General features: G+C 37.2%; 2 protein-coding genes across 3 annotated transcripts in view; both read left to right on the top strand.

Moving 5' to 3' along the window:
- The window catches only part of LOC105685727 (5-hydroxytryptamine receptor-like), an 85,184-nt gene extending 73,149 nt beyond the window's left edge, over nucleotides 1–12,035 (top strand). For both annotated transcript variants that reach the window (XM_048649359.1, XM_048649358.1), the window contains exons 5-9: nucleotides 2,942–3,134; nucleotides 3,233–3,356; nucleotides 3,511–3,654; nucleotides 4,738–5,038; nucleotides 5,259–12,035. In XM_048649359.1, coding sequence (XP_048505316.1) covers nucleotides 2,942–3,134; nucleotides 3,233–3,356; nucleotides 3,511–3,654; nucleotides 4,738–5,038; nucleotides 5,259–5,391 — 895 coding nt within the window. In that variant the 3' untranslated portion in view covers nucleotides 5,392–12,035. The remainder of the gene's footprint in view (nucleotides 1–2,941; nucleotides 3,135–3,232; nucleotides 3,357–3,510; nucleotides 3,655–4,737; nucleotides 5,039–5,258) is intronic.
- A 7,155-nt stretch (nucleotides 12,036–19,190) lies between these two features.
- Nucleotides 19,191–22,917, top strand: LOC105685823 (SH3 domain-binding protein 5 homolog). The gene is made up of 7 exons (XM_012400257.3): nucleotides 19,191–19,625; nucleotides 19,914–19,976; nucleotides 20,074–20,211; nucleotides 20,284–20,445; nucleotides 20,547–20,844; nucleotides 20,928–21,091; nucleotides 21,150–22,917. Exons 1-7 carry the CDS (start codon nucleotides 19,566–19,568, stop codon nucleotides 22,197–22,199), a joined length of 1,935 nt encoding a protein of 644 aa, XP_012255680.2. The 5' UTR covers nucleotides 19,191–19,565; the 3' UTR covers nucleotides 22,200–22,917.
- The last annotated feature ends 3,612 nt before the right edge of the window (nucleotides 22,918–26,529 follow it).

The raw sequence follows: 26,529 nt of genomic DNA, 5'->3' as shown, positions 1-26,529 counted from the left end.
TGTACGATAAAATGTTTCCATGCAAAAAATGTGAGCCACGGCGATAAAAAGTTTTCGCCATCGGAACGAAGTGAAACGGAATCGAGTATTGAAAATTCGGAACATCAAACGATTTCGAAACCCTCGCCATATGTTTGAAATTGAAAAACGTTCAAAATTTATAAAAATTTCTTATCTTTCGAGCTCGAGTCCAGGTTCCGCAGGTGACTCGCGCCGATCGACTCGAGGAAAAAAGGATTCGAGTAAATTTGAACTCCCTATCTTCTGAGCACGGAAACCCCATTGCCGTCCGCATTCTTTCGAAATATATATGTAAAACCGCATCGACTGAAAAGTGACACACCGTATAAATTTAGAGCGTAGAGTGTATAGTCTCACTCGTGACGGAATGGAATACACCCCTGTGAGGTCAGCAGGGAAACGGGCTACTTATTCCGCGTGGCCTTCGAACCTTCGAAAGAAGGGAGGAGAAAATGTATCGCGGTGTACGCCTCGCTCGTTTTGTGTCAAGTAGTAAAACTCAACGTTCGTGCTGACTCGCTACGGCACACTCTTTATAACCGTGATTACATACCGGATAACTGATACACAGCGATATATATACGTATATATACGTCGTGTCTACTTTACCGTTACTTTTTATACTCTCCCTTTATTATTTTATGTGACAGGTCTAATAAGACCGAAGATTTGAACGATTGCAACTATTACGGCATGACGACTTTATTTCAATGAAAATTACACACAAATTTATCACGATAGCGCGTAACGCGAACCGCGGCAAAACCGGCAGCTTGTGAGTTAAAATTGGAGGTAGAAAAATTCTCCTTCACTTTTGGAGAATTGAGAATTGATTCGGTCGGATTTAATAAATTTTAGATCGAATTCAAACGACTTCACAATTAATCGACCGGTTCCGTAGACTTCCTTGTTTTTTAGTTTCTTCTGTAAATGAAAAGTTTTCGTTCCATTTCACTCATTTCTTCGGCATCCATTTCATCTTGGAAAGAAACTTTTTGGAACACGCGACGATTTATGAAGGATTAATTCGACCGGTATAATTAGCTGCGGTTTATACTGTACATAAGGTACATCGTACACATCGTAGACACTGAACTGCACGTGGAAAACTTGAGTCTACGATACACTTAGTTACGGTGTACGTATATCGGGTATCAAGTGAACACATAGGGTACGTGTATACCATAGCGTATACATATATATATATATGTATGTATGTACAGGATAATGAAAAGGAGATAGCAAACTTTGACAGAAATTATTCGGTTATACGTGGAATCGGATCGTTGACGCGGTGATTATTACGTGGTATAATTCTCGAAACAGAGTTGCAAAACCCGAAACTGGAATCGTCTTAATGATTCGGATTGTTAACCGGAGGGTGGAAACGGTCCTCTGAAGAGCTCCTCTATACATAATACAGAGAGGTGTATATAGGTATACGCGATACATCGGTTCCGCAATCTCGGACAACCTTTGCACATAAAGGAAAGTTCGAATTCATAGAATTTGCAAAACAAGAACTACAATTATGCAAAACAGTGGGATCCACCCCCGTTTAAACGAGGAAGGAGACGGCAACGAAGGCTGTAGTATATATACGTTAAGAGCTTTTTTGCAATTTCAAAAAGATTCGCGTTCGACTTTTTCTTCGTTTGTTTGTTTGTTTTTTTGTTTTTTTGTTTTTTTTGTCATTTCTTTCCTCAGAAGAGATTTACAATTAGTCCCGATAACGAGGGCTAGGTTTCGAGGTCCGCTGCACATTACAGCGATATCGGAGTGCAGGATGTTTAATTTTTGTTTCGTCTTCTCGGCTGTTAATTGTACCAACCGAAGTTAATGAAAAAACGCACGTACACGACGCCTTTTCAGTAAGTCTGGCGCGACTCGCTTTTCAAACAGAAAAATCTACGTGTACAACTATAGACGACAAGTAGGTCCTTCGCTTGTATAAGATACAACCACCTCGGAAACAAAAGACAATTGAACTTCTTCTCTCCTCCACGGTTTACATCCTTCTCTGGTTACTCGGTGTACAGTGAGTCCTGCAGAGCTCAGAAAGTCGCTAATTGCAAGAAGTATAAGGAGTCTAATTGCATTTACAGCTTCTGCCGTCTACAGTACGTCTCAAAAATTTTTCAATACTTCGAGTCGGCGAAGAACGAATGAAACTTTGTCGCTTTGAGAATTGGATATCCCACTCGGCGAGAAATCATCGCTGTACAAGAGATGCGCGGTGAAATTTGCGAAAGAAAGGGAAAAAAAAAGGTTTTGCGATCGAACGCTCCAGACTTCTCGTACATTTTTCTTCTGTGTGGTGTGCGCGAGGTAATGCGCTCCGAAAATTGTTCTTTTTTATTTTTCCCTTTTTTCACCAACACCGGCTGCTTCTGCTGTTATTCGGCGAGTGAAAATTCAATAGGACGTGGCGAACGATTTTGATGGGAATTGAATTTTTGTACAACACTGTACTCACCGACCTCTGACCTTACGCTACACCAGGCTACCTCAACTTTTCAGATACGGAAAAACCGACGTGGTACACACCCACCGCATTATCTCTTCGTTGTACCCCCGCAATTTTCCTTCTCCTCTTATTTTGTCTTTGTACTCGAGGAAAGAAGTTCCATTTCCATTGTTCTGGTAACCGTAGGAGTTGATCACTTGTTAACTCAAAAACGACCACGGAAAAATGAAAATTTTTATCATTCTTACGCCAGCTAATCCGTTAATGAGAAAACATCTTCGTACCTGCCCGCTGGGAATTACTCATATTTGATTTATAAACCGGGTTGAGTTTTTCAAATTTTTCAACAATCTGTAAAAATACGATGTTGAGAAAACTTGAATTTTTCCACGTGCTACCGAAACTATTTTACACCGACTATGATCGTTCCTTCCCTTTCTATCTGCTCTCCAGGTACTGGGCGGTGACAAACATCGATTATATTCATCAACGGACAGGAAAACGAATCGGTTTAATGATCGCAGTCGTTTGGCTCGTCGCGGCATTAGTCTGCATCGCTCCACTCCTCGGATGGAAAGATCCTCAGTGGGAAAATCGAGTGATACACGAGAAGTTTTGCCTGGTCAGTCAAGACATCGGTTATCAGGTGATTAGTTCAATCCCCAAATGATAAAAAAAAAAAAATGAAAATCTGCGTTTGATGAGATGAGAAGAAAAAGTAAGCACGCCATATTTGTACTTCAGATATTCGCGACGGCTTCCTCCTTCTATCTTCCACTTTTTGTAATCCTAATATTATACTGGAGGATATTTCAAACGGCTCGAAAACGCATCAGAAGACGGGTCGGGCAACCAGCGAATCCCCCAGGTTATTATTTTCACCTAATTATTCATTTTCTCTTGAGAGAAAGAAAAATAGACGACCGTTCAAATTCCAGCGTTAAAAATTATACAAAAATTCTCAAGAGGGCCGCACGTTTCTTTAACTTTTTCTTATCCTCCGATTGCTCTATTTTATACAGGAACGACGAAAACTATGGGAGCGCCACCGAGACCAATTGGCGGAAGTCACGCCGTCGGGGGAGCGTTGGCCCAGTCCCAAGTATCCGGTGGAATTGCTGCCGCAGTTGTAGCCGTAATTGGAAGACCGTTGCCAACGATATCAGGTAGAAAGAAGGGGATATTAAAATTACCGAACTACGGGGCTGAACTTTTTTACTACCAAGATTACAGCTCGTCAAATCACATTTTTCGATACACTCGTGACGCGAACAGGTGCCGGCCCGATGGTATCGAGTCTTCCTCCCCCCCGATTGAATGAACATTCAAGATTTTCAGAACTATTACACCGCGGCACCGTCGGCATGAGTTTTGAAATACCAACTTTTAAAATATAACGTTCAAATTTGAGAAATTCGAAAAAATCCCAAGCCAACTTCTTGGTCGTTACATTATACCGTAATGTGCAGCAAACGCGGTCTGATTGTATATTAGGACTCCTGTTACTTTGATTAACTCATGAAAACTTAGGGTTCATGGGTGTTCCCCCAATGGAATTTTCATGACCCTCTTAATTGGATATAACAATTGTTATTATTATTGTCACGATTATAATTATAATTATAATTATAATTATATATACCGTCGCGAAGTAAGCAAGGGGTTTTAGCTCGGCGTTGTCAGATATTGCGGCCGGAGTATTGCATAAATATTTTAGGTGCGCGATGCTGCAGTGAACACCGACACGCGAATGTACGTACGTAGGTAATATATACCGAATCCTATAATATCTCAGTAGGTTACGCGTTGGGTTTAATGTTGGAAACAGTTGATACCTATTTTATCACGCGCTCTCCAGATTGGCTTGAAATTAATTTCATGCGTCGTTAACACCCTGCACTACGCATTAACGTGTACAGGGATTATTATACCCGTGTATAATAATACAAGTATAACAACTATGGACATTTAATTTCATAACTGTTTCAGAAATTGTAATATTAGGGGCAAGCTGTATCAAATTTTCGAAGGTATATCGTTGATACCGCCGTTGAATCGGAACCGATATAAAAATTGAATCGATCATCGCGAACACGATTGTCAACTATATGCTTTCCGAAACGGGGTTCTCTGTCGGATTCTGAACTTTTGAGATAACGACGAAATTTTGAAAATTTCGTTCAACGTCCGTTTATCTGTATCCGCATTATTAACGATTTTTGAAATTTTTTCGATTGAAATAATTGAAGAAACAACGACGGCCTTCACGACGGTGAGTTCAACGAACACATCGCCGGAAAAAACATCTTATCACAACGGTTTGGAAGCGGATCCTCCAACAATGGAAGCGTCCCCTCGTCTGCCGGTTTCGAGGAGAAAAAAGATGGCGGCAGATTCAAAGAGAGAACGAAAAGCGGCAAAAACTCTTGCCATAATAACGGGAGCTTTTGTCGTTTGTTGGCTACCATTTTTCGTCGTTGCGATTTTACTTCCGGTCTGCCAGAGCTGTTACATAAACGAATATTTACTCGACTTCTTCCTGTGGCTTGGGTGAGCAATTTAATATCTGACAGAAAAAAAAAAAAAAAAAAAACACGAATCTCATGTATTTCGAACTCGCAAAAAAGCGTGCGACCGCGCTACGAGATTTCCAAACAAATTTCCGATGACAAAGTAGCCGTAGAAAGCACACGCACTCGCGAGGATAAAGGAGAGACGAAGTCCCGAGGTAAGTTTCACACCGTAGGCTGATGTTCGCTATTTTTTTCAGATACTTCAATTCTACTCTTAACCCGGTGATCTACACGATATTTTCACCGGAGTTTAGGAACGCCTTTAAAAAACTTCTGTGCAGAAGACGGAGAAGCGTCGCCCGACGAATGGGAGTACGTCATTACATGTAGGAATGGGTTTAGGGTGGAGGTTACGAAAATTAATTCATTCATTTATTCGTCAATTTATATGCAGACGCGAGTATAAAAATCGCAATAATAATTCACTCCACCGCGACAGAGATGAGAAGAAAAGAAAGAAAAAAAACCGTTCGCATCCCGCAAAGTTTGACCGAAAAAATTATATATCAAACGTAAACGAAAAAAGTATGGACGAAAAATCCCCGATCGCGGATCCACCCGGATAATCACAGTTCTATTATTCTACGCACAAATAATCAAAAATCATACGGGGAACGAGCCAGCAGTTCAAATGATTTATCAGTCGCGCCCCAGTCGTAATTCTTTCTACGATGATATCCGTAGTTACTCAACCGTAGCTTCCTACCCTTAACACCTATAATAATATTAATAACGATGATGATAATAATAATACGATCTTTGTCGTAATATAATGATAATAATAACGTACCCATTAAGGATGATTCCGAGGAATAATTACCGTACACGTACAGATCAACCCCCTGGAGGCTGCACGATGTCATGTAGGTACGTACCAACGTACCATCGTAGAATCGAGAACACAAAAGTGAACGAAAGAGAGGAGAAAAAAAGGAGCGGGGTGAAACGGGCTCCGTATGTACCTTTGACATTTGGTTAACAGCCTGAAAGATCGATATTCGAATACCTCTACTCTACGATATAACGTACAGGGTGTCTGATTTTTAATCATACCATCCGAAATAGGTCGAGAAAATGACGGTCGTGCGATAAAAATTTTCGCTAAAAATATTTTTTGCGCTTTCGGAAAGGAGGGAAAGTCCGTTGTAATATTGTAATCCTGAACCCCGAGAGAAATGAGTGGAGAAATCCAACGAAACGGTGTTGATTTCTTCGAATCGAATGATGCGAGTGCTGTAAAATAAAATCGGGGTAAATAAAACTGATAACGTATAAGATCCGTGCATTCGGAATACGAATATCGAATATCTCCGCATCTCGCGCAAAAGAAATTCATCGTCACCGTTGTACTTCCTTTCCGTGAATGTAAAACTTTTGCGCGAAACAACATCCCGTTGAACGACTTCATTTTCACACCTCATCTTTCCGCCGGTATTTTTTTTTTCCCATTATTTCACTTTTGGTATTTACTGGTTTCTACTTCATCGCGCTGACGACGAGATTTTCAATTCCCTTCGTGGAATATTCGCATTTCGAAATTGGTCGGTACTCGGTTTCGGGCGAACTTGTTGATTAAGTTTAAATCTGATTAGAAAATAGAAATCTTCAAAGACTCCGGGAGGATGATATGTACCGTGAATACCACATGACTGACGACGCAAAGTGGCACCCACTTTATCCGATGGGGTGTACAAGGGTATATATTATCATTATACGCGTTTCTCATATTCCAAATCATCTACACACACATTTACACCGGTGTGAATTCATACCGCTCGCTTGTACATAATTCGCTGATAACTTCAAGGTCTACTAGACCTATTCACTTCGTTGATGTTGAGATCTTTGTGAAATAATTAATTAGGTCACGAATTCGAAGAATAAGGAACAATTTCCCCCGGCAAAAGTAACAAAACGGTGAGTGAAAGGAAATTGATTAACTAACATCATTTTTATCATCGTAATAAATTATATGACGATGATTTATTTATTTGATTTTTTTTTGTATTTACCGCCTTCGATCCCCGGACGAATCTACGCAGATGGAGCAAACTGATATTTGCTTTTTCAAACAATATCCTTACATGTGAAATTAATTGGAGAAATGCCTAGTCTGTGACTTGTGCTCCCCACTTTCGAAGTTTTAATAACATGCTAATTAGCCTCCGCCCGGACAACACAGCAGCAGCTAAACACTGACCCTTGAAGTTTTACGAGAACCATTGACGGATATTTTAGCTAGAATTTCAATTAACGTGACTCACACATTGCAGCACCGGTTTTCTCATTCTTTCTTACCTACCTGCACTCGCTTTCATCTCAATTTGTTGCTTCATTTTTTCGCCACTGTTTTGGCTTTCATAGATATTTTTTGAGTATTTCACTACCGCGCTATATTTGGAAAATTTATAAAAAATTATACGAAAAATACGTATATAAAGAAAATGCCGAGGTATGCGCGTGTGACATGTACGTACACAGACAACCGTATATCTCCATACATATACGTCATATGCATACCTCAGAATATATAAAACTCTCCCCTTTCAGCTTTGGGAACTTTGAACTGTGATATCTACCTCGGAAAAGTTTAATTAAAAAATTTACAAGATTCTTGAGAAATTTTTTTTTTTGTTTTTTTTTCACCTCATCCTAGTTTTCCTTTATTTCTATCTATTTATTATAAATTTATTTTTCTCTCATTTTATGTTGGCTCATATTATTTCTTTTTTTTTTTTTTTGACAATTTCTGTGCAAGAACTTTTAAGTTTTGCGGCAAACGACACCTCTGACTTGAGTTTTTATCCGGTTTTCTTCATTTTTTTTTCATTCTTCATTCCTTTCTCTCTCTCGCTCTTTTCACTGCCAGTTTTCGCGGAGGTTCAGTAAATTCTTTTGGTGCGAGTTGAATTACCATGGAGGACAGAAAAGAGAGGAAAAAATTAAAAAACAAAGTTTTCTACTTTTTCCTTTACTTTTCTGAGCGACTAACTGAGACCGTACCAAATTTTTCACACTCCGCGAGCAAACTCGCGCTCTTTTTTTCTTTTTTTTTTTTCTTTTGCTGAAAAATGGAAAACGAAAATATAATTGAAAGAATAAAAACAGAGAAAACAACTCCACAAATTGTCTGACACAGCTGCAACGTATCTACTAATTAATATGTTGGACAGACGTGCAGATAATTAGATTATCATTTCACATTTAATCATGATTATTCGTTTGGACCGACAATATTCTAGGAAAATTTATGCATCTGAGATGATTTGAGTTTATGTATTCATTCATTTGAGACTAATTGAGTTCAAATACAACAGTGGTATTTAATTTTTTTGTTATACTTGTTAATCACCATCATCTCGATCTGTCTTCATTTCCGTTTTCGGTATGAATTATTTGATGTGGAGTGGCGTGAATGTTCTTCGGAATCATGAAACGTACCGTCGCGTCTGGAAGATGCACTTTTTCAAAGTCCGTTCTACGAGCAAACTGTATACTTCTCGTCTAAAAATAATAATCGTGAATTATAGAAATATATAGAATTCTATTGACAATTATCATTATCATTATTGTTATTATTATTAACACAATCACATCGCTAACCTTCTATCTGTCAATCATCTATCTATCTAATAGATATAAAACGAAAATTAAACCTTAAGAAACATCTGATAATGAAGAATGGAAAAATTTTTACTCCTGTTTCAAAACTATCGGTATATATAACGCAAAACGTATACACTAAATAATAAAACAATTATTATTTATAGTCACGTATCAATATTATCATTATAATTTCGAAGCTGAGGAATTTACCTAATTAAGATTAAAAATAGACCTAATTTGAAACGTAATTAAAAAGGTGACTATTTTCATTTAACATTTGATAGTTTGATTATAATACTCAACTGTCATACACCGATGTGGGTGAATATATTATATGATAATGTAAATACGCGTACGTAATTAAATATTCAATGTTAAAGGATGAATAGGAAATCACAAACTTATTATACGTACATCTGTATGATACATAGATCAACTAATTTATGAAGATAAACTATACGTATATAATAAAGTAATTCGTTTTTTTTTTTCTAATCTTTGTCTATGATAATGAAATAAGCTATATATATATTTGAGTGTAACAAATCGAGTATATTCTGAAAAATCTGAATGTGTACAGTATCGTTACGAATAATAATTTAATTATTTTAAGGACCAAAAAATGCTGCTTCAAAAGAAATTTAAGAGAAAAAAAAAAAAAAAACCCAACTGAAATAAATTTATGAATAATCCCTATGTGATAGGATGTATTTATATGTACCTATATATGAATTGAAAAGTAAGAAAAATAACCAAATGCATATAAATTATAGTATTCCTTCTTGTAAATAATTATTGATTATAAATATACGAACATCTTTCAATTTACGTACAAATATGATTAAATATATATGTATTCATAGGTATACCACACATAAAAACATGGACTTCCCGAAAATTGTTCGAACCTACTGTAAAGTATTTCGAATATAAATATATAAATGGCAATAAATATAAATCATCAATTTTTATTAGGATACAGAAATATATATTATATTTAAATATATAAATAATATATATACACTACCTGTACAGGTAACGAATGCACTTGTTCATAGTGATAGCAACTATAGTACATAAAAATTGAAGTATATTCAGACTAAAATCTAAAAAAAAATCGGCAATTAAATTAATCCAAATGATTGTCATTGTAAATGTAACTAAATGTTATGTATAAATACATATATATATACGATCTTATTATAATGTCGTGGATAATATACTATACATAAGATTATACCTACATATACATACATATGAAGTAATCAAATAAATCAATCAATTTGCTTTCTAATTTAATTAATTACGCTGACATATATAATTGTATACGTACTATATAATGTACTATAAATGAAAAAAAATTAATCAACTAATGAAAAAATGTAAATCGCGTAGAAATAACGTAAATTAGGATTATGAAAAATAAAAGAAGAAACAAAAGTTAAAGAAAAAAAAAATAACGGAAGGGACGAGAGAGAAGAATAATTTACTGTGAGGTACAATCATCATCGCACTATTTTATATGTGATGCACATGCATACATATACAATATAGTATGAAACAATCATATATGTATAATAAAATTATACCGTGTAATGAATCTCGATTTAAAACAATTTTCAAATAATAAAAGAAACATCCATAAAGAAGTAAAAAATCTGAAACCAAAAAAAAAGAAACTTACTGCGATGAAGCCTGCGAAAATTGGAAAAAAAAACAGAAGAGATCGAACGGAGAAAAATTGATTCTTCAATTCCAAATGCTTATCCTCTAATCGATATAGCGGACCCAATACGCTTATTGTAGAACTGTGTTATTAGATTTTGAATGAAGTAAAAAAAAACTTGAAAATAAAAAGGTAAAAAAAGAGACAGAACTAAACTAAACGATGAGAAGACAAGAATAAATTACTCAAAAAACAATCCTCGAATAAAGTTAATTATACCTAATATATATCAATGAACAGATGTGTATGTATAGTAAAACATTAATCGATACGAGCATAATAATAATAATGATAATTCAAACGATTGTGTATGACGACGTCAAAAGATAAGGAAAATTAAAATTAAAAGAACAATGCTAAATAATGATAATTTTAATTCGAATAATTACCATGGACCAACAGACAAGAAGAACAAAGTAAATGAATCTAATTGATATGACCTGACCCTATAGAGAGCTCGGGAATTGGGCTGAAAAACCGAAATAGAAGAAAATCTAAACGAGATGATTTCTGAATTTCTCGATAACCTTATTCAGGTGCGACTATGCATAAACAGCCTTCAGACAGAATAATTTGAGATAACGTTGCAAAAAATTATGAGACACGACGAATCTGTAGTTATAAATTAACGATACATCTCGGTATACATTTACACGTACTATAACCACGTGATCGTCATCTCGCCCCACCCCCACGTAGAATTTAATATAAGACAATGAAGAAAATTATAGTGATGATGGGAAATATTATGGAAAAGATATATCATGTAAATATATTTGATTATGGAAGTTTATAACATTGAATTAAATATATACGTAAAACCAGAGAGAAGGGAGATAAAAAAATTGAGAAAAAAAGAGTCGCTGTTACGGGGATATTGAATTAATAATCTAACTGTATGAGTATATAAGCGGTTATGAATAAATAAATATATATCTATATACATTATACATATACATATGTATGCGTGACTCAAACGAACTGAATATACCCTATAAATTATAATGACGTGTCTGATCTACAGTAATAAAATGATATTGTTAAGATACTCGAGGTTTGTTTAAGAGTATTGAATCAATTAAAATCAATGGCTGTATATCAAACGGAGAGTGTAGATGAATTAGTTAAAAAAAAAAAAGAGGACAAAAATGGTTACTTATGTGTAAAATATATTAAATTCTAAAATATTCCTGATCAAAATGTTTATCATCACATACCTGTACAGGTATACAGCATTTAGAATCAGAAATAGTTTTCTCTGAGATGATGAGGGAGTAAGTTTTTGGAAACCATGGGATAAAAAATAATCAAAAAGGATAAATTCAGTTTTGATCCTAGAGTCTGGGTCACATGTGAATAATTATTTGTAAATCAACACAGCTTGAATATGACCCCCTGTAAAACTGAGCCCCTAAAAACCAGGGGGTTAAATTCAAACACGTTTTTTCCAAATAATCATTCACTCTCTTTAGATTCCCAATATCTTTCTATGCCGACATGTGATTTTAACTGTTCTCTCATTTTTTTTCGAGTTTTTATCAAGTTCGTTTTTCGTTTTTTTTTGACATGAACTATATTGAAGAAAAATTCTTGTAAAACTCGTGTATGAAATAAAACCCCTTCCGGATATCGTGTACACAAATTTTGGTGGTGAATTTTTTGCCTGTCTTCATCGACCCAAGACCTTGATCCAGCTGAAGTGAAATCGAAATTGGGGAGGTCATATTTTTTACCAATGATTCCGCATTGGTTGAGAAAAACATTCGGAAATCGCAGACATCGGGTTATACATGTATACCATAATTTGAATAGATTCAATAATACCCATGGCGCAGCTCATTTCGCGCTGATCAAAGTCGCAAATTGAATCGAATTATGTGAAATCTAGCTCAATTTTCTACGTATTATTGAGATCTCGAAATTGCCTTCACATCTTCTAGGGAGAAATTTAAGACCAGAGCGAGTCTGTCGTATCAAACTTTAAAATGCGATTCTCAAGAATGAATCAAGTTCGATTGTTATATTGATGAAATTTAAATTGAGTGGCGTTGATAAAAAGTTGATTACAAAATGACCGAATGCGAATTGAAGCCGTCTGCATTGGACAATTGAACAAGAATCGGATTTTTCCCTCTCTAGATTCCGCGTAGCTCCAAATTTTTCTATGGCATTAACTAACGTCGTGGCTGAATTTGGTGATAATTTTGTACGGCAAGGGTTGCCGGTTGCGCGACTCTTATCTACTCCCCAAATGTTGAGGTGTCCGCGGTACACGGATACCTGGCTTTATTCGGATCGGTTCTTTAAATCCGAATTCCCCTCATTTTATAGCCCGTTGAAAGATTTGATTAAGATTCTAATTTGTCGGTTCCGTGGGCAGAGATTAAAAAATACCTGAACCTCAATGCACGTGATTTTTTAAAAAGTTGAAAAGCGGGGGTTGGCGCAGCGAGCCCCGATTTAAATTCCTCCTCGCTGATACCGAGTACGCGATATTTAGCCGAATTAAATCCTGAAATACGTATTCCAAGAAGATTCTATCGTAACGACACGACCTATAGAATATAGTCGATTTCCAAAGCCTTGGCGTAAAAGGTTAATGAATCGTTGGAACATATATATACAGAGTACATATTTACCCAATAACGACTCTACTCATTAAAGCCGCTGCCTAAATGAATGGGAATTCAAAATCTGACACTCAGCGCGCCTTCCCGTTTCCATTCGTCTCCTCGACGGTTCCTGTCTTATAATATTAGCGAGGAAGCGAATCAAATGTGCTTTTATATAGACGCAATTATGAAAAAGCTTTATATACGTGCGAAGAGCACACATGTGTTTATTCAAGCGAAACCGGTCCACCGCAGCAGCGGCCCGTCTATTATTCTCCAAGACACTTGGGATTGTTATGCCACTTTCCTCGTTAGAAGGGCTTTGCGAATAAGGTCTCAGGTCGGTTATATAGAGCTACTTTTTTTCAGAAGGAAAAAAGCAGAGGAAAAACTGAAAAAGGAGAAGCAGAAAAATAAAACTAAACGTTTATTCAACTTCCCTGAGGACTTTTATCGCAGGCGGGGATTCTACTCTCTGCCACCGTCACGGTCTACGTGAATTTGTCTCCTAGTTTTTTTTTTATTTCTTCCCTCTTTTTTTAGCCCCTGTACTTGTTTCTTTTTCGTCTCTCTTCTTCATTTTTTTTTTTTTTTTGTCGGCCATTCGATCTCCGAATATCGTGGGAATTGGAAGTCTGAGGAAGAAGAATTAATCGGGTACCTATAGGCCAATCAAACCATCCCCAAGAGGACGTCACTCTACGTCATCATCTTGAGTGGATAACTTCTATATTAGTTTCGACTTTCGAGGTTCTATCGAGTTATATATGTATATATACGATCGGTATATAAGCTGAAGAGATACCTATCCGGGATGTATAATATATCCTGGAATTGGACGTTTTATATTCGGTAGATATGGATTATTCGATGATTATCCACGTGCATTTATATAGGCACGTCCGGGCAATAATTATATCCTCGCTCTTTTGCAGGATGCAAAGGGTTGTATATCGCAAGTTTTACGACCGACGGTAAAATCTTGAAATTACTAATTTCCATCCCATGTACATATGTATACGGCAAATATATACATCTACCTGTGTACGTGGTCGTAGTGCATACGTACGGTTTTAAACTATATATTTATAATTTATTCATCAAATATATACTTACACCTGTATTCAAATCATTTTCTTTGTCATTTCAACGTAGAAATAGACGTTGAATTATGAACGAAGAAATAAGGAATAATGAAAGAAGAAAAAGAATCTGAACAAGACTTTTTTATGATTCGAAATTATTGTCAGATGTGTGCAAATTTTTTTGTTCAGTTTTTTAGAAAATAATTTTTTATCATGGTACGCGAGTTATAGACCATGAAATAGTCGTGGAATAACGAGAGCTGTATACATATGAATTTGAACCAGATATACAAGAAACGGGTCGCAATTAAAGTAGCGAATTAAGAAAACAGCACACGTATTATATACCTATAGACGATCAACTTGATAGTCGACTACGGGAAACAAGTTGGTTACCTTAATTTATTTCATTATATTCGAAACAACTTCGGGGTTGAATTAAAGAATGTTAAATCGAGGAACGGGGGAAGATGGCTGAGCCGCGTTTAAATTCAATTCTAAACGACTCGCAATCAACGTGCTTTTTATACAGTCCCTTTAATATCTTCGTTATCCAACTTCCATCCGTGGCAGCAGTAATTTATGTAGTTAAATTTCGCGAATAAAGAAAGAGAAAGAAGATCGTCTAACTCGCGTTCATCTGGTACGTATATATCACGGTGAGATAACTTTCGGTATATCCACTCGACGGATGTAATATAGACTTCCGGGGTTTTCAATACTTTTATGACAAACTTGGCGCTCGTTTTCGATTGTTGCCGTTCAACAATCTCATCTTCGGTTAACAAACGAAAATCCGACGTAACGGAGTAAATGCGTCAAAAATTTAATCAATCCAATGGCCCATTGTACGTAGTACATGCGTTCGAAACGTAATTTTCTCGCGTACACTATAATATCATTCATCCGGTGAATGATGATTCCAACACACACACACACACACACCATTTGAACTCTGAAAAGGTTTATCAATCGAGAGTCGACGTACGTGTGTTATAACCGTGTAAGTGTGCGAGCATCTGAAGCTTTTAAATAGCTAGAAAAGTTTAGTCGTCGTAGTCGTCTTGAAATCTTTTGATGTGTAAAATCGTTTTGGCGTACGTTCGAAAAGCGTCGCGTTGATTGATCGCAGTTTTAAAGTGCTGCAATTTGATCGAAGGATAAGGTGGCCGCGTGGGGTGATATTTGCGTCAAGTCGGAGCCCATGTCTTCTCCACGTTTCGACGCCATAACAAATTTCCCACAATTTTCTCCCTCGACGATCCGGAAGCTAAGTGTTTAAAAACGAAAAAGGAATGGAGGAAAAGGAAACGGAAAAATGCAGCGAGATCATTTCTCCAACGATTATCTGCAACGTTCGTTCTCCAAATCGAGGGAATTGGATAAAAAATAGTCTGGATCGCGATACATGAAATTTCCCATTTAGTAGACTTCTCAACTTTTGAAATAGATCTTTCGAAGCTCACTCCGTATAAGTAAAACTTTTTCGATTCACACTCTTAAGTGTTATGAATTTTCTCTTGTACTCGTACGACGAAAATTTGTCAACTACGTGTAGGTACCTTAAATTACAATACTCGGGATATAATTTAACAAGAATTAATATTAATCTCGTTTAAAAAATTACACATTTTGTCGTGACGTACAATCTCACGTTCGATGTAAAAATTTTCTTATCTTTTCAAATTCATTTTATATTTATAACTTTTTGTTTATGACGTTCAACTCTTTTCGTTTTTTACCGCATTCAAAGTTTTCTAGACGCTTATTTAAAGCCGGTCTTTTGTTTTCAGAAGCTCCTTAAAGACTTTTCTGCAAGCTACTTGAAGAGCTAGGATAAAAAGTAGAAAACAAGTAACTGGAAACTAAAGAAACTAACGAGTAGCTTATGTAAGTCGCAATGGAAAATGTAAGGAAAGTTTTTATTAAAATTTTCGAGGGAGGAGAAACTGAAATTACTTCAATTTTACGTGGTTTTCTAAGAATTTCCAAATACTTTTTTTAGCCAGATTTACACATTAAACGGTACGAAAAGAATCATGCACGTAAAATGCACTGCGGATGAAATCTAATTGTAAAAATACTTGATTTCCGTTTGACTTACTCGGAGACGCCTGTTATTCGTATTAAATCCGGATTTCATTCGTCACGTTCGAGTATGATTTTCTTGAATTCTTTTATTTTCCCCGACATAAAATTTATACGGATTCTGGATTTTACGGAAATACGGGAGTCGATGGAGAGGCGTCCGAGTAACTAATCGATCATATTTTATCACCAGGAGTACTTTTATACTTAAAATGTGATAAATCTGTTTTGAATTTTAACAACCTCCGCACGTTACATTTAGCAAAAGTCCATCGTGATATCGAGTACTCGAAACTTTGCAGACTGCTTCATAAAAATTTGTAAAAAAAAAAAAAAAATCCACAGAACTGACCACATTATGCCGATAACTGATATTATAGTTTATCCCTGCAGTCTAACTCGCGATATCGCTTTCCAGCTCAATAATTCAACAACCCCTCGGAGACTTTCTGGAACAACAATTAAGCAAAGAAAAATATAAGAAATCCAGACGCCGACAAAAGTTATTTTTGAACGTCAATTCGAAAGAACAAACTTCTTTCGATATATGATGTATGTGTATGAAAAACTGATTAGATCGAATAATTTATAATCAGAGAGACCCGAAATTAAAGAGATCCGAAAAATGATGAAGACGAAACCGATCGTTATGTAAACCAAATTTCTTTATTTTTCCGCACTAAGCCGTTCGTCTTATACCCCTAGACTCGGGAGGGATGGGAAGGGACGTAGGGGCGGCAGTTTTAACGCCTATACTTTATACCTAATCCCAAAAGGGTTTCAACGGGCAAAGACAAAGTTAATTTACCAAGTTACCGAGCCTTGGAGATATAAACTCAACTCTTCTTACATTAGCCCTCTTCTTCTTCTTCTTCTTCTTCTTCTTCTTCTTCTCCGTACTCTTGACGATGCGACAGTGAAAATTTTATATACCTAATACGCGGGACCGACGGGGGTCTTTGGGATTAGCCCGAATTCAATTTATAGTCACGATTTATCTGCACCTGGTTGGTGTACGTTAGTTTGTTTCGTGATCCCATTAGCCACGCGGAACGAATTACTTTCCTTCTCAATATATTACAGTAACGATGTACACAAGGTAACCAAAGAACATAAGGTATCGATTGCAAATCGGGGATAGAATCTCAACGCTCAAGTGCAGGGTTGTGAATTGTAAATGTGACTTTTTCGAATTGGTTTTCTTAAAACCGAGAAAAAAATTGTTAAAATCACAAAAATTGGATAAAATTTTGATACGTTTCATGTACTGGCACACCGTGAAGAATTATTTTTCGAACTATAGAATAAGTATCAAATGTGCGGCTTGAATTCTGGCGTTCTTATGAATTTTGTGGCTTGACATTTTTCACCCTGAAAATTACAACGCATTACAGATTTACGTTTTACATAAACGCAAATTGTGAATCATGAATGTGTGACATATACATATATGTATATCATATAAATAAATCATAAACAGACCGACATGTCTGTATATCACACAGGTATATAGGAATTATGTATTCAAGAGTCAGACCGTGTAGATCGTTACGATGATAAGCAAGTTTATCATCTGCTTCCGGAGATTATTTCTGATAATATGACCCGCAGGTCTGAGCGTTTTAGTGCCTAATATACAACCTAGCGGCAATGTGTATCGTATGTTATATCGTATAAATCCACGATATGCATATTATTGCCTAGCTGTTTCAGGTCTAGATATCCTACGTACAAGAGTAGCGTATACGTACATTTGGGGCGGTTCTTCGAGTGTTGCATGAAATTTACTTTAAGATAAACTCGACGATCGCGAACTAGAAAGTTGTTTGCACCAAGTTGTATTTTCGTAGTTTATAAAGGTTCCCATAGATTAGATCAATATGAATAAATAAATAAATGAATCCGCTGTGTAATCTACTTCGAGTTTTCGAGTAATCTTATTTCAAAACGATCGTATATTCGCGGATATATTACTCGTCCAATTTCCGCGGATGGTCCCATATCCGTCGACTTTGCTCGATCTAATAACGCATCCTCGTATATATCTATATATTTTTAGAATTTCTCTGCATCTGAATTTCCTGCAGGATATTCCATAAAAAATACATAAGTGTACGGCGAGTCTGGCGCTAGGTCTGGCGTGCGGCGATATCAGCAGCTCTAGTTGTGGCAATAAAATATGTAATTTCCGGAAAGTGAATAAGTACGTGCAGAGGTGGTGGGGATAGGTTTTATTTCTTGCACCACCAGTTTTATGCGGTCTTAACAAACGAGGTACCATAAACTATATTATTATATCATTTTAAAATATTTTTAACAACCAACGACAGTAAGAGCGGTAGCAGCAGCCCATCGGGCAACAGTAGTCAAGTTTTAATTGGGTAATTAACACCGAAATTAAAATTTCGTTTTTTTTTTTTCTTTTGCTAATTTTCTTGTACAACAATGTAAGAAAAATGGGAATAATTTTCTTTGAAAAATAGCCCATCCTATTATTACTGTTATTATTACAATCGATCTCTGTCTAACTGTAAGAAGCACGTGCATCTTCTAATTGAATCTCGACCACCCCACTGGGGTAGGTCAGCTAAACAGAATTTATGCGAGCGTGCAAGATGTATAATGCAGATACGATTATTACCTATACATTTCCCACGGTCTATTTAATTACCTTAATTAAAAGGCAACCATGCGCGTTGCGATTCTTATCGCTGGTACATTAAACGTTACATGCAAAATCGAAATGAGTCATTTCGTATTATGAGCGATACTATATGAACGTGAATTCGATCACATTCACATGGCTACAGCCATACCTTATTTGACTGAATAGTGTAATAAAACAAATCTTGGTGCTACTGACGAATCATTATGTGATCATTATCGTAATGAGTCACTCATATTTTGACAAAAATGAGAATTGATAAACTATCTCACTGCTGCGTATGATGTCGGTGCGCGCGGTGAATTCATAATCTTAAGTTAAGGGTGACGTCATTGGTCACAACCACGTGACCTCAACATGGCCGGTGCAGGAATACGGTTCTGCTGGTTCTGCAGCTCGAGCAGCTGATTTTTTATTTTTTTTATTTACACTATACTAGTACAACGATCGTAGTAAGAGATTAAAGGTGCATTCTGATAGTCGGAGGAAGTACGCAATCGCAGAGGAGCGAAGAACATCTTCAACGTTTTCTCTGTTCCTCTTCGGTGTTAGACCAGTGAGATTTATAAATATAACCTGACCTTGCATACTAAATGTCGTATTACGTCAGTGTTCCTATAATCATATGAAATATCGAGTTCATCTATGGAGGCGTCCACATAAAGTGCGAAAAATTACGATAAAATGATACAAAATTGTTAAATGAAGCTTATAAACAAAGAATGGACGTCCCGGATGACGCGGGCGTCGACGCCGAGGGGCCCTTGGATCCCCGCATCCAGGTGACTGACCTCTTTCATCAGTCCGTTAATTTTATTCTTCCCTCGATAAGACACTTGTAACGTTGTACCCATTCAAAGAGGTCCATGTGTTTCATATAAATTTGACATGTCACGGTATTGTTATTTACCTGACAGCTAATAGGTTATGTGCATTCAGAATTTTCCACCTGACACCGCCTGGCACTTTGCCCTACTTTGTTTACGTACAACTTAAAAACCTTCAGTCATTCAAGATTTAGTTATCGATGATGGCATGCATAATTTTTTTTACCCTTTCTTCACCTACAGATAGAGCTGGAGAATTTGAACAATGCAACTGATGAGATAAATAAATTGGAAATAGAGTTAGATGTAAGTGCAAACTTTGGACATATACGGATATTAAAACCTATCTTTGCACATATGTGTTCCATTCAATGTGCAATTCTATTTGTGACTTACTTTCTAGGAGGCACATACAGCATTTCGTCAGTTATCATCAGAATCAACAAGACGACTAACAGAAATTGCCAATAAGATTGGACGTAGCTGTATAGAAAAAGCAAAATGTTACTATAAAGCATTAGAAGTGGCTCGTCAGGCACAGGTCTTTACTCACTTTTCTCCACCAAATGTTTCATTGACTCTATTGCACAAGTGTTAATTTGTGAATTTCTAGGTACAATGCCAACGTCAAACTCAGCTCTTTCAGAGGGCTAATGAAATTCATGCCGCAGCTAAAGAAACAGTTGCCTTAGCTGAAACAAGATTCATATCACATCAACATGAGGTGAATTTTGATCAGGCCTGGCAAGATATGCTCAATCATGCTACTATCAAGGTAAATTATAATTTCATCTGCTTATTTTGGTTTTACTGATTTTGGGCATGAAAACCTTGAAAATTTAAAAATCTTATGTAACAAATATGAACCAATATCAGGTAATGGATGCAGAGAATCAAAAGGCTGAGTGTGGCAGAGAGCACCTCAAATGTGCTACCCTATTTCATGATGCAGAAAAAAAAGTACAGAACCTAGAAGAGAAACATCGCAGAGCAATAATCAAATCCAGGCCGTATTTTGAAGTCAGAGCTCAATGCGACGAGATGCTCGCAACACAGAAGAGTAGGGTAGAATATTTGCAGAAACGAGTTAAAAAAGCTAAGGATTCGTATGCGACTAGTCTTCGAGTTCTCGAAAACATCAGTAATCAAATTCATCAACGAAGACGTGAATATGGTGAGTATTAATTCCCTATATTCCACACACTAGCCCGTATCAATCAATAACACGAATTTCTCAACTTGCAAATATTATTGCAGATATAATGACCAAAGGGCCAAGAGAGCCGGGCGTGGGTGCGGAACTTCAAAGTCCGACAGAGAGTTTGAGTTATGAAGCTGAATTAGACAAGTTATCCTTATCCAGGATAAACTCTATAGCCAGCAGTGAGCCAGACTTGGAAGAACGGCATCGAGATTTTGAGGTAAGTCAATCGCACTTCGCCGAACTTATCAAAAATTTTACAGCTCACACAATTTCAGGATGTTGACGAATTGAAATACCGCATGGAACAACTTAGTGCACGGTCCGTCGATGGGAGTGAATCTACTTCGAGCCAGTGGGAGTTGGAGTTACAAGCTAGTGTCGAAAGATTGAATACCTTGCCAATAAGAAAGTTAAATTCAAGTACTACAGAGGCAATAATTAACGATTCACCAAGTCACGAGTGTAATGAGATCGGCAGTGTAAAGTCGGAGACCTGTGAGACGCAGCGCGATGCTTCCGTTAGAGACTTCGGAGCCATTGAGTGTAAAGTTAAACAAAATGATGAAAATGAGTCTAAAAAATTAAATGAACCGTTAGTGAATGTGAAAAAAAGACCTTTATCTCGTACGGGTATTACGTGGTATTCGACATCACCGAGTTCGTCAAAGTCAGGAATAATCCATTCTGAGACTTTCTCTACTAGCGGTTTTTCAAAGTCGTTAGACAACAGCCTTGTCAATATCGGGAATATTATATTTCAAAAAGAAAGTGGCAGTGGACAAGAGGTGGATAATTGTCAAGCATCAGGATCCAGATCAATTGGAACGGGCAATTTTGTTGAAGATATCGTAATTGATGTGAAAAAAAGTGACGAAAACTGGGAACATATGAACAAAGATGGTGTTAAAAAAAAGATTTCCGTTGACACGGTGAACTTGGAAATAGCTGAATTTGTCGGAACGACCATAAATAATGAACAATTCAGTAAAGGAGACGAGATACGGAATGAAAATACCACACATGACAAAATGGAGCGGAAACATAATCAGAGATTTAAGGGTTCGACTTCAAATATCGCAAAGCATCGAATGTTAGCAAAATCAAGAATGGCGAAATCGTATGAAAACAATTTGGACAAAGATTTTGTAATGTGTCTTAAAGCGGAGAAACAAAGTTCACAAGCTTCTAGCGTAAAAGAATTGCCCCTCTTATCAATTATTCATAGGTTTCCTGAGTCTCGGTTCTCTAAGGACAGGAGTTCCAGCATGACTGACTTAGCGGAGAAAAAAGATCCCAAGACTTATACAAATCGATCAGATTCCTGAGCCCAATAGCCGATATTTGAGCTCAGAAACATTTTTATCATTAGTTCACCTCGTACCCGACACCATCGGATTTACCTAATCGGCAATAAACACAATGAACTATCGGCCTAAATGATATTACATTGTAATTCAGAATACATTTCGTGCCAAGGTTTGAATTTTCTCTAAATCACAAATTACAGTTGTAAGTTTTAGTGGTGTTTCATTTACTTGTTAATTAAGATAGGTTTTAACAGCGTTTTTATGTAGATGCGTATTTATGGTTACCTTCCTGCGGTTTGATATTTTTACTTGTAATTTATCCATATATACATACCGCGTGTCCCAGCGTTTACACCGCAGTATGCCTGGTTGCCTGCCATCGAGCGCCAGGTTCACGCTACATCGGCAGGTCCAACTAAGATCCGTCAATGAACGTGGCGCTATAGGTAAGACGGCACTTAAGAGCAGGCAACCAAACATACTAACGTCTAAACGATGGGACACACGGTATATTTTAACGTGAAATGACAATGTATCAGTACAATTTAATTTTATTGTGAATGATTTTATAAAATTGGTCTGTAAACTATAAACTGATGATTCGTTTGTTAACTACCGTTGAAACAATTCAAATGTAATACGTTTGTTCCACCCAATTATTATCGGAAATTCTAATCATCGATGTAAATAAATAAACATACAGATAATAAATATTCGAAAATATCGACATTAATCACGTGAAATCGATGAAAATTTTTCGAGAAAAAAAGAGGAGATGAACCTCTGGATATTTTTAAAAACTTCTCTATGCATTTCCTACGTCCGTATGACGCGCTCTCTTCAGCAAAGCTAGTGCATTGATTCCCCGAGAAGCGGTGCTAGAAATCACTTCCTCGATCACGTTGATCTCTGTGATTCCCAGTTCTACCCCTGCTGTATGCCGTTCGCTAGTAACAGGGTGGTTTGTCCTTGGTAAGGTCAATGTCGTGATATACCTTCAGTCGGTGCAGTTTGGATTTTATCGAACAGTAAATTCTCAGTCGAATAACTAAATTTTCCGCGTTACTACAAGTTAAGATGTAGCCGGAAAACATGCTTACTCTACTCACGGTTGATATTCCACATGATCGAATGCTTCGTCATATCGGAAGAGAAATTTTATGGGTCATTCGACGCAATGTGGACGAAATGTAGATGCCGTACACACTATAACGCTCCATGAAATCAAATATGTTTAATTTTCGGAACCACCATAGCTAAACAAACGCGTTTAACAATAAGTCCATAATTATTAATACCACGTTGCGAAGTCCTGCAACAGCAGCAGCTGCTAGAAATAATAAAACGTGAGTTGCTGCAAAGCGATATAAGCTTCTCTTACTTTGCCACGTCACGGTTGCAAATTCTGCCCGGGTACTGAACCGACAAACAGAAGAGGATTCAATTTTATAATTCACGAGAATCCACGGAAGTCCTTCTGCGTCACGTGGGAACATCAACCTTCGGCAGCACCTCAATAATACGTATCGCAACGATGGGAAAAGTTGAACAAAAAAAGAAACTAAAAAAAAAAAAAATCCGCATGAACGCGACTCGAAGTTGAAATTATATCGACGCGAATCGGATGATCGGTCAAATATTTTATGTACACACCAATGTATGGCGTGTACGTTTATGTCCATACGAAACGACAATTTATACGGAATAATTAAAATCCAATTTATTGATGGGATTGAATTGCGGGTCGACGGGTGTTAACTGGTTGTAATTGCTTTTGAAGTGCTGAAAAGTTCGAGTTCATGTAGAAAATAGTTGGTCGAAGGCGTACAAGGAATTCTGAAAATTTTGATAACAGCTCCATTATATTACGGACCGGTGCAGCAGCAGCGGCAGCAGCAGCAGGGGCAAGATCGGGATGAGGAAGGGTTAAGGGTGAGGGGGAAAATGGTAGACGCGCGAATTGGTTGGCAGCTATTCCAACCATCCGGTCATCCTGTGAACGTACTGGAGGATTGGATATCTGCCAGCTGCTAAAACCAAGAGACTAGATATCAGTTCTTTATACGGTATGATAATGGATAACCCGTGAAACCTGCAGGAAGCCTTAAGAAAACCACAATTTTGACCTCCTCAGCAACAGCAGCAGAAGAAAAGAACAGAGACAAAGACAACTTTTACCTAAATCCTCCACAACGCCATTTCGTATAGCCGGAGAACCCTGCAATGTTCGTTAAACTGGATATAGCGGGGGGTTTAGGTGAAGCTGAAGCTGAAGGGGATCAACTGGGAAATGTTCCCTTATTTTTCACTGATCCTTACAGGGCTTCACGAATATATATGTACGGGATTATAAATCTGAACGTACCGACGTTTATTTACCCCTACAGCGCGCCAACGGATCTCAAGACGTCGATTATATGTAATATACGGTGTGCTGTAATAATTATCAGCACCATGAACGAGACCATAAATATTAACGGACTATTTATTTCTACTCGATACAAATGTCCCATCACCGAGGTAAAACGCGTTTGTTAAGTTTACAAAAAGAGATGTCAATAATTTTTGTATTCGAATAAAATTTTATAGAAGACGTTAGATTATTTGTTTTCAAGATACTTGGCTTATTTGCCAACAGAATCGATACATCTATCTATGACAGAATGGGATACCAGAATTTTGAAATTGCGATAAAAATCTCTAATTAATTCGTGTACCAACCTGAAGGTCAAGATTTAAATTGCTGTCGAGCACACGTATGTAAAAAAGCGAAAGGCAAATCGTACAAATTATTATACGAAGTAAAAAATTTTCGTCAACTCGACCCTCGATGACTTTACTCAAAAACGTATGAGGGATTTGGAGATATTTTTCTCAATCAAAAAAAAAAGTAACGAACCAAATATAATCGGTAGGTGTACTTGTATCATACGAATTGAAAAACCGCATTTTTTAAGATGGGAAAATGAGTACGTTAAGTCTACAGTAAACCTTGAGATGATGTGACTGTCGGTTAATTATGCGGGTACTTTGCCACTGTGTAACCTACTTCATCACTGTTTAATCCGGTAGGCAGCTAACGTGCGAGCTAACGTGATATCGGGGGTGAAAGTGGAATTTTCTCTTGCTTGAATAATTAGATGGATGATTATTTACATCTCTGCAGGATATTATACGGTTAATTTTGCGAATGACCGGAAGAGTTTTTCGCAAGCTACTCGTACTGTTCCCAATATAAATATACACGGTACAAAAACTTCGATTTCTTATCCATCGATATCCTTCCTCTTATCCTTTCGACTCGAGGCCTCGCTTTTTGTCTCACACATTTTCCGCGATGACCGAATACCTGACTATTGAAAACAGAATAGAAAAATGAAACCGCGCAAGATCGATCGTGGGACTTTGAAAAGCTAAAAATAAATTGCTTTTTTGAAGAGAGGATTTATATGTGAACGGAAAACGTTTGATAACGAATGCGGAAAGACTAGAAACGTATCCGACGTATGTAAATAACGGTGTGCAGGTGGACGTGGATTGATTTCAGGATATAAAACACACACCGCCCGGCGAGGGCGAGGGGAAGGGTTGCATTAAAATGTTCGGTCGGTCGGCGGTGGTGAAGCTATTTCCATAAAAGCCGCCAGGTTGTTCGCACCTAGAGACCTGCAGCAGCTCGTTACCCCTTCATACACCACCATTAATTCGCTAAAGTTAACATCACGCGCGAACTGGCGACCCGAAACGGCCGAAACTAATATATACGCATATACATATACCTCCTGTAATAAAACAAACAAACGAACAAACAAACGAGTAAACGGACGAACGAGCAAACAAATCAAAATTTCGACTTTCGTCAGTGTCGCGCGCGCGGCAACCTTCTAGCTTCGTTTAGGATATACCGTAGGAGGATTTCAACGCGAATGAGTTATTGGACAAGTTTTGTTTTACACAAGTATTATAACCTGACCTGTGCCACGTGTGTATGTGTGTAATGTCGGCGTGTAAAATTGGGTAGAGTTGTAGGAGGAAGAGATGCTGCAGAGCTCCCAAAACATGCATAAATTACATCTAACGTTACGCCCTACCGTGTTAAGGGAAAGTAGGGTACGTCGGACCACCGGGTCCACCCCGTAGGAGGTATACGTGCGCTGCTTATCCTCTATTTTCCCGCGGAGTGGTTCAATCTATCTCAGGATATGATCGGTATTTAACGTCAAAGTTTGAGCCCGGGTCATTTTGACCCGTCGTCACCGGAATGCGGTGATTCGCTATTTATCGCCCGGTAGCTGTAGTGCGGGATCAAAATACCGCTGATATTTATTACCACAATTGTGGCTTTTAG

The sequence above is a fragment of the Athalia rosae genome, chromosome 2 (assembly GCF_917208135.1).
Source record: "Athalia rosae chromosome 2, iyAthRosa1.1, whole genome shotgun sequence".
Classification (NCBI taxonomy): Eukaryota; Metazoa; Arthropoda; class Insecta; order Hymenoptera; family Athaliidae; genus Athalia; species Athalia rosae.
Note: the sequence above shows the minus strand (reverse complement) of the source record. Positions and strands in the feature narration are given on the sequence as shown.

What these genes read in the sequence shown, in the direction of transcription:
- LOC105685823 (XM_012400257.3), top strand. Translation starts at nt 19,566, where the DNA reads ATGGACGTCCCGGATGACGCGGGCGTCGACGCCGAGGGGCCCTTGGAT. An exon ending in CCTTGGATCCCCGCATCCAG is followed by an intron (nt 19,626 to 19,913) that starts GTGACTGACCTC and finishes CTTCACCTACAG; the next exon opens with ATAGAGCTGGAGAATTTGAA. An exon ending in AATTGGAAATAGAGTTAGAT is followed by an intron (nt 19,977 to 20,073) that starts GTAAGTGCAAAC and finishes CTTACTTTCTAG; the next exon opens with GAGGCACATACAGCATTTCG.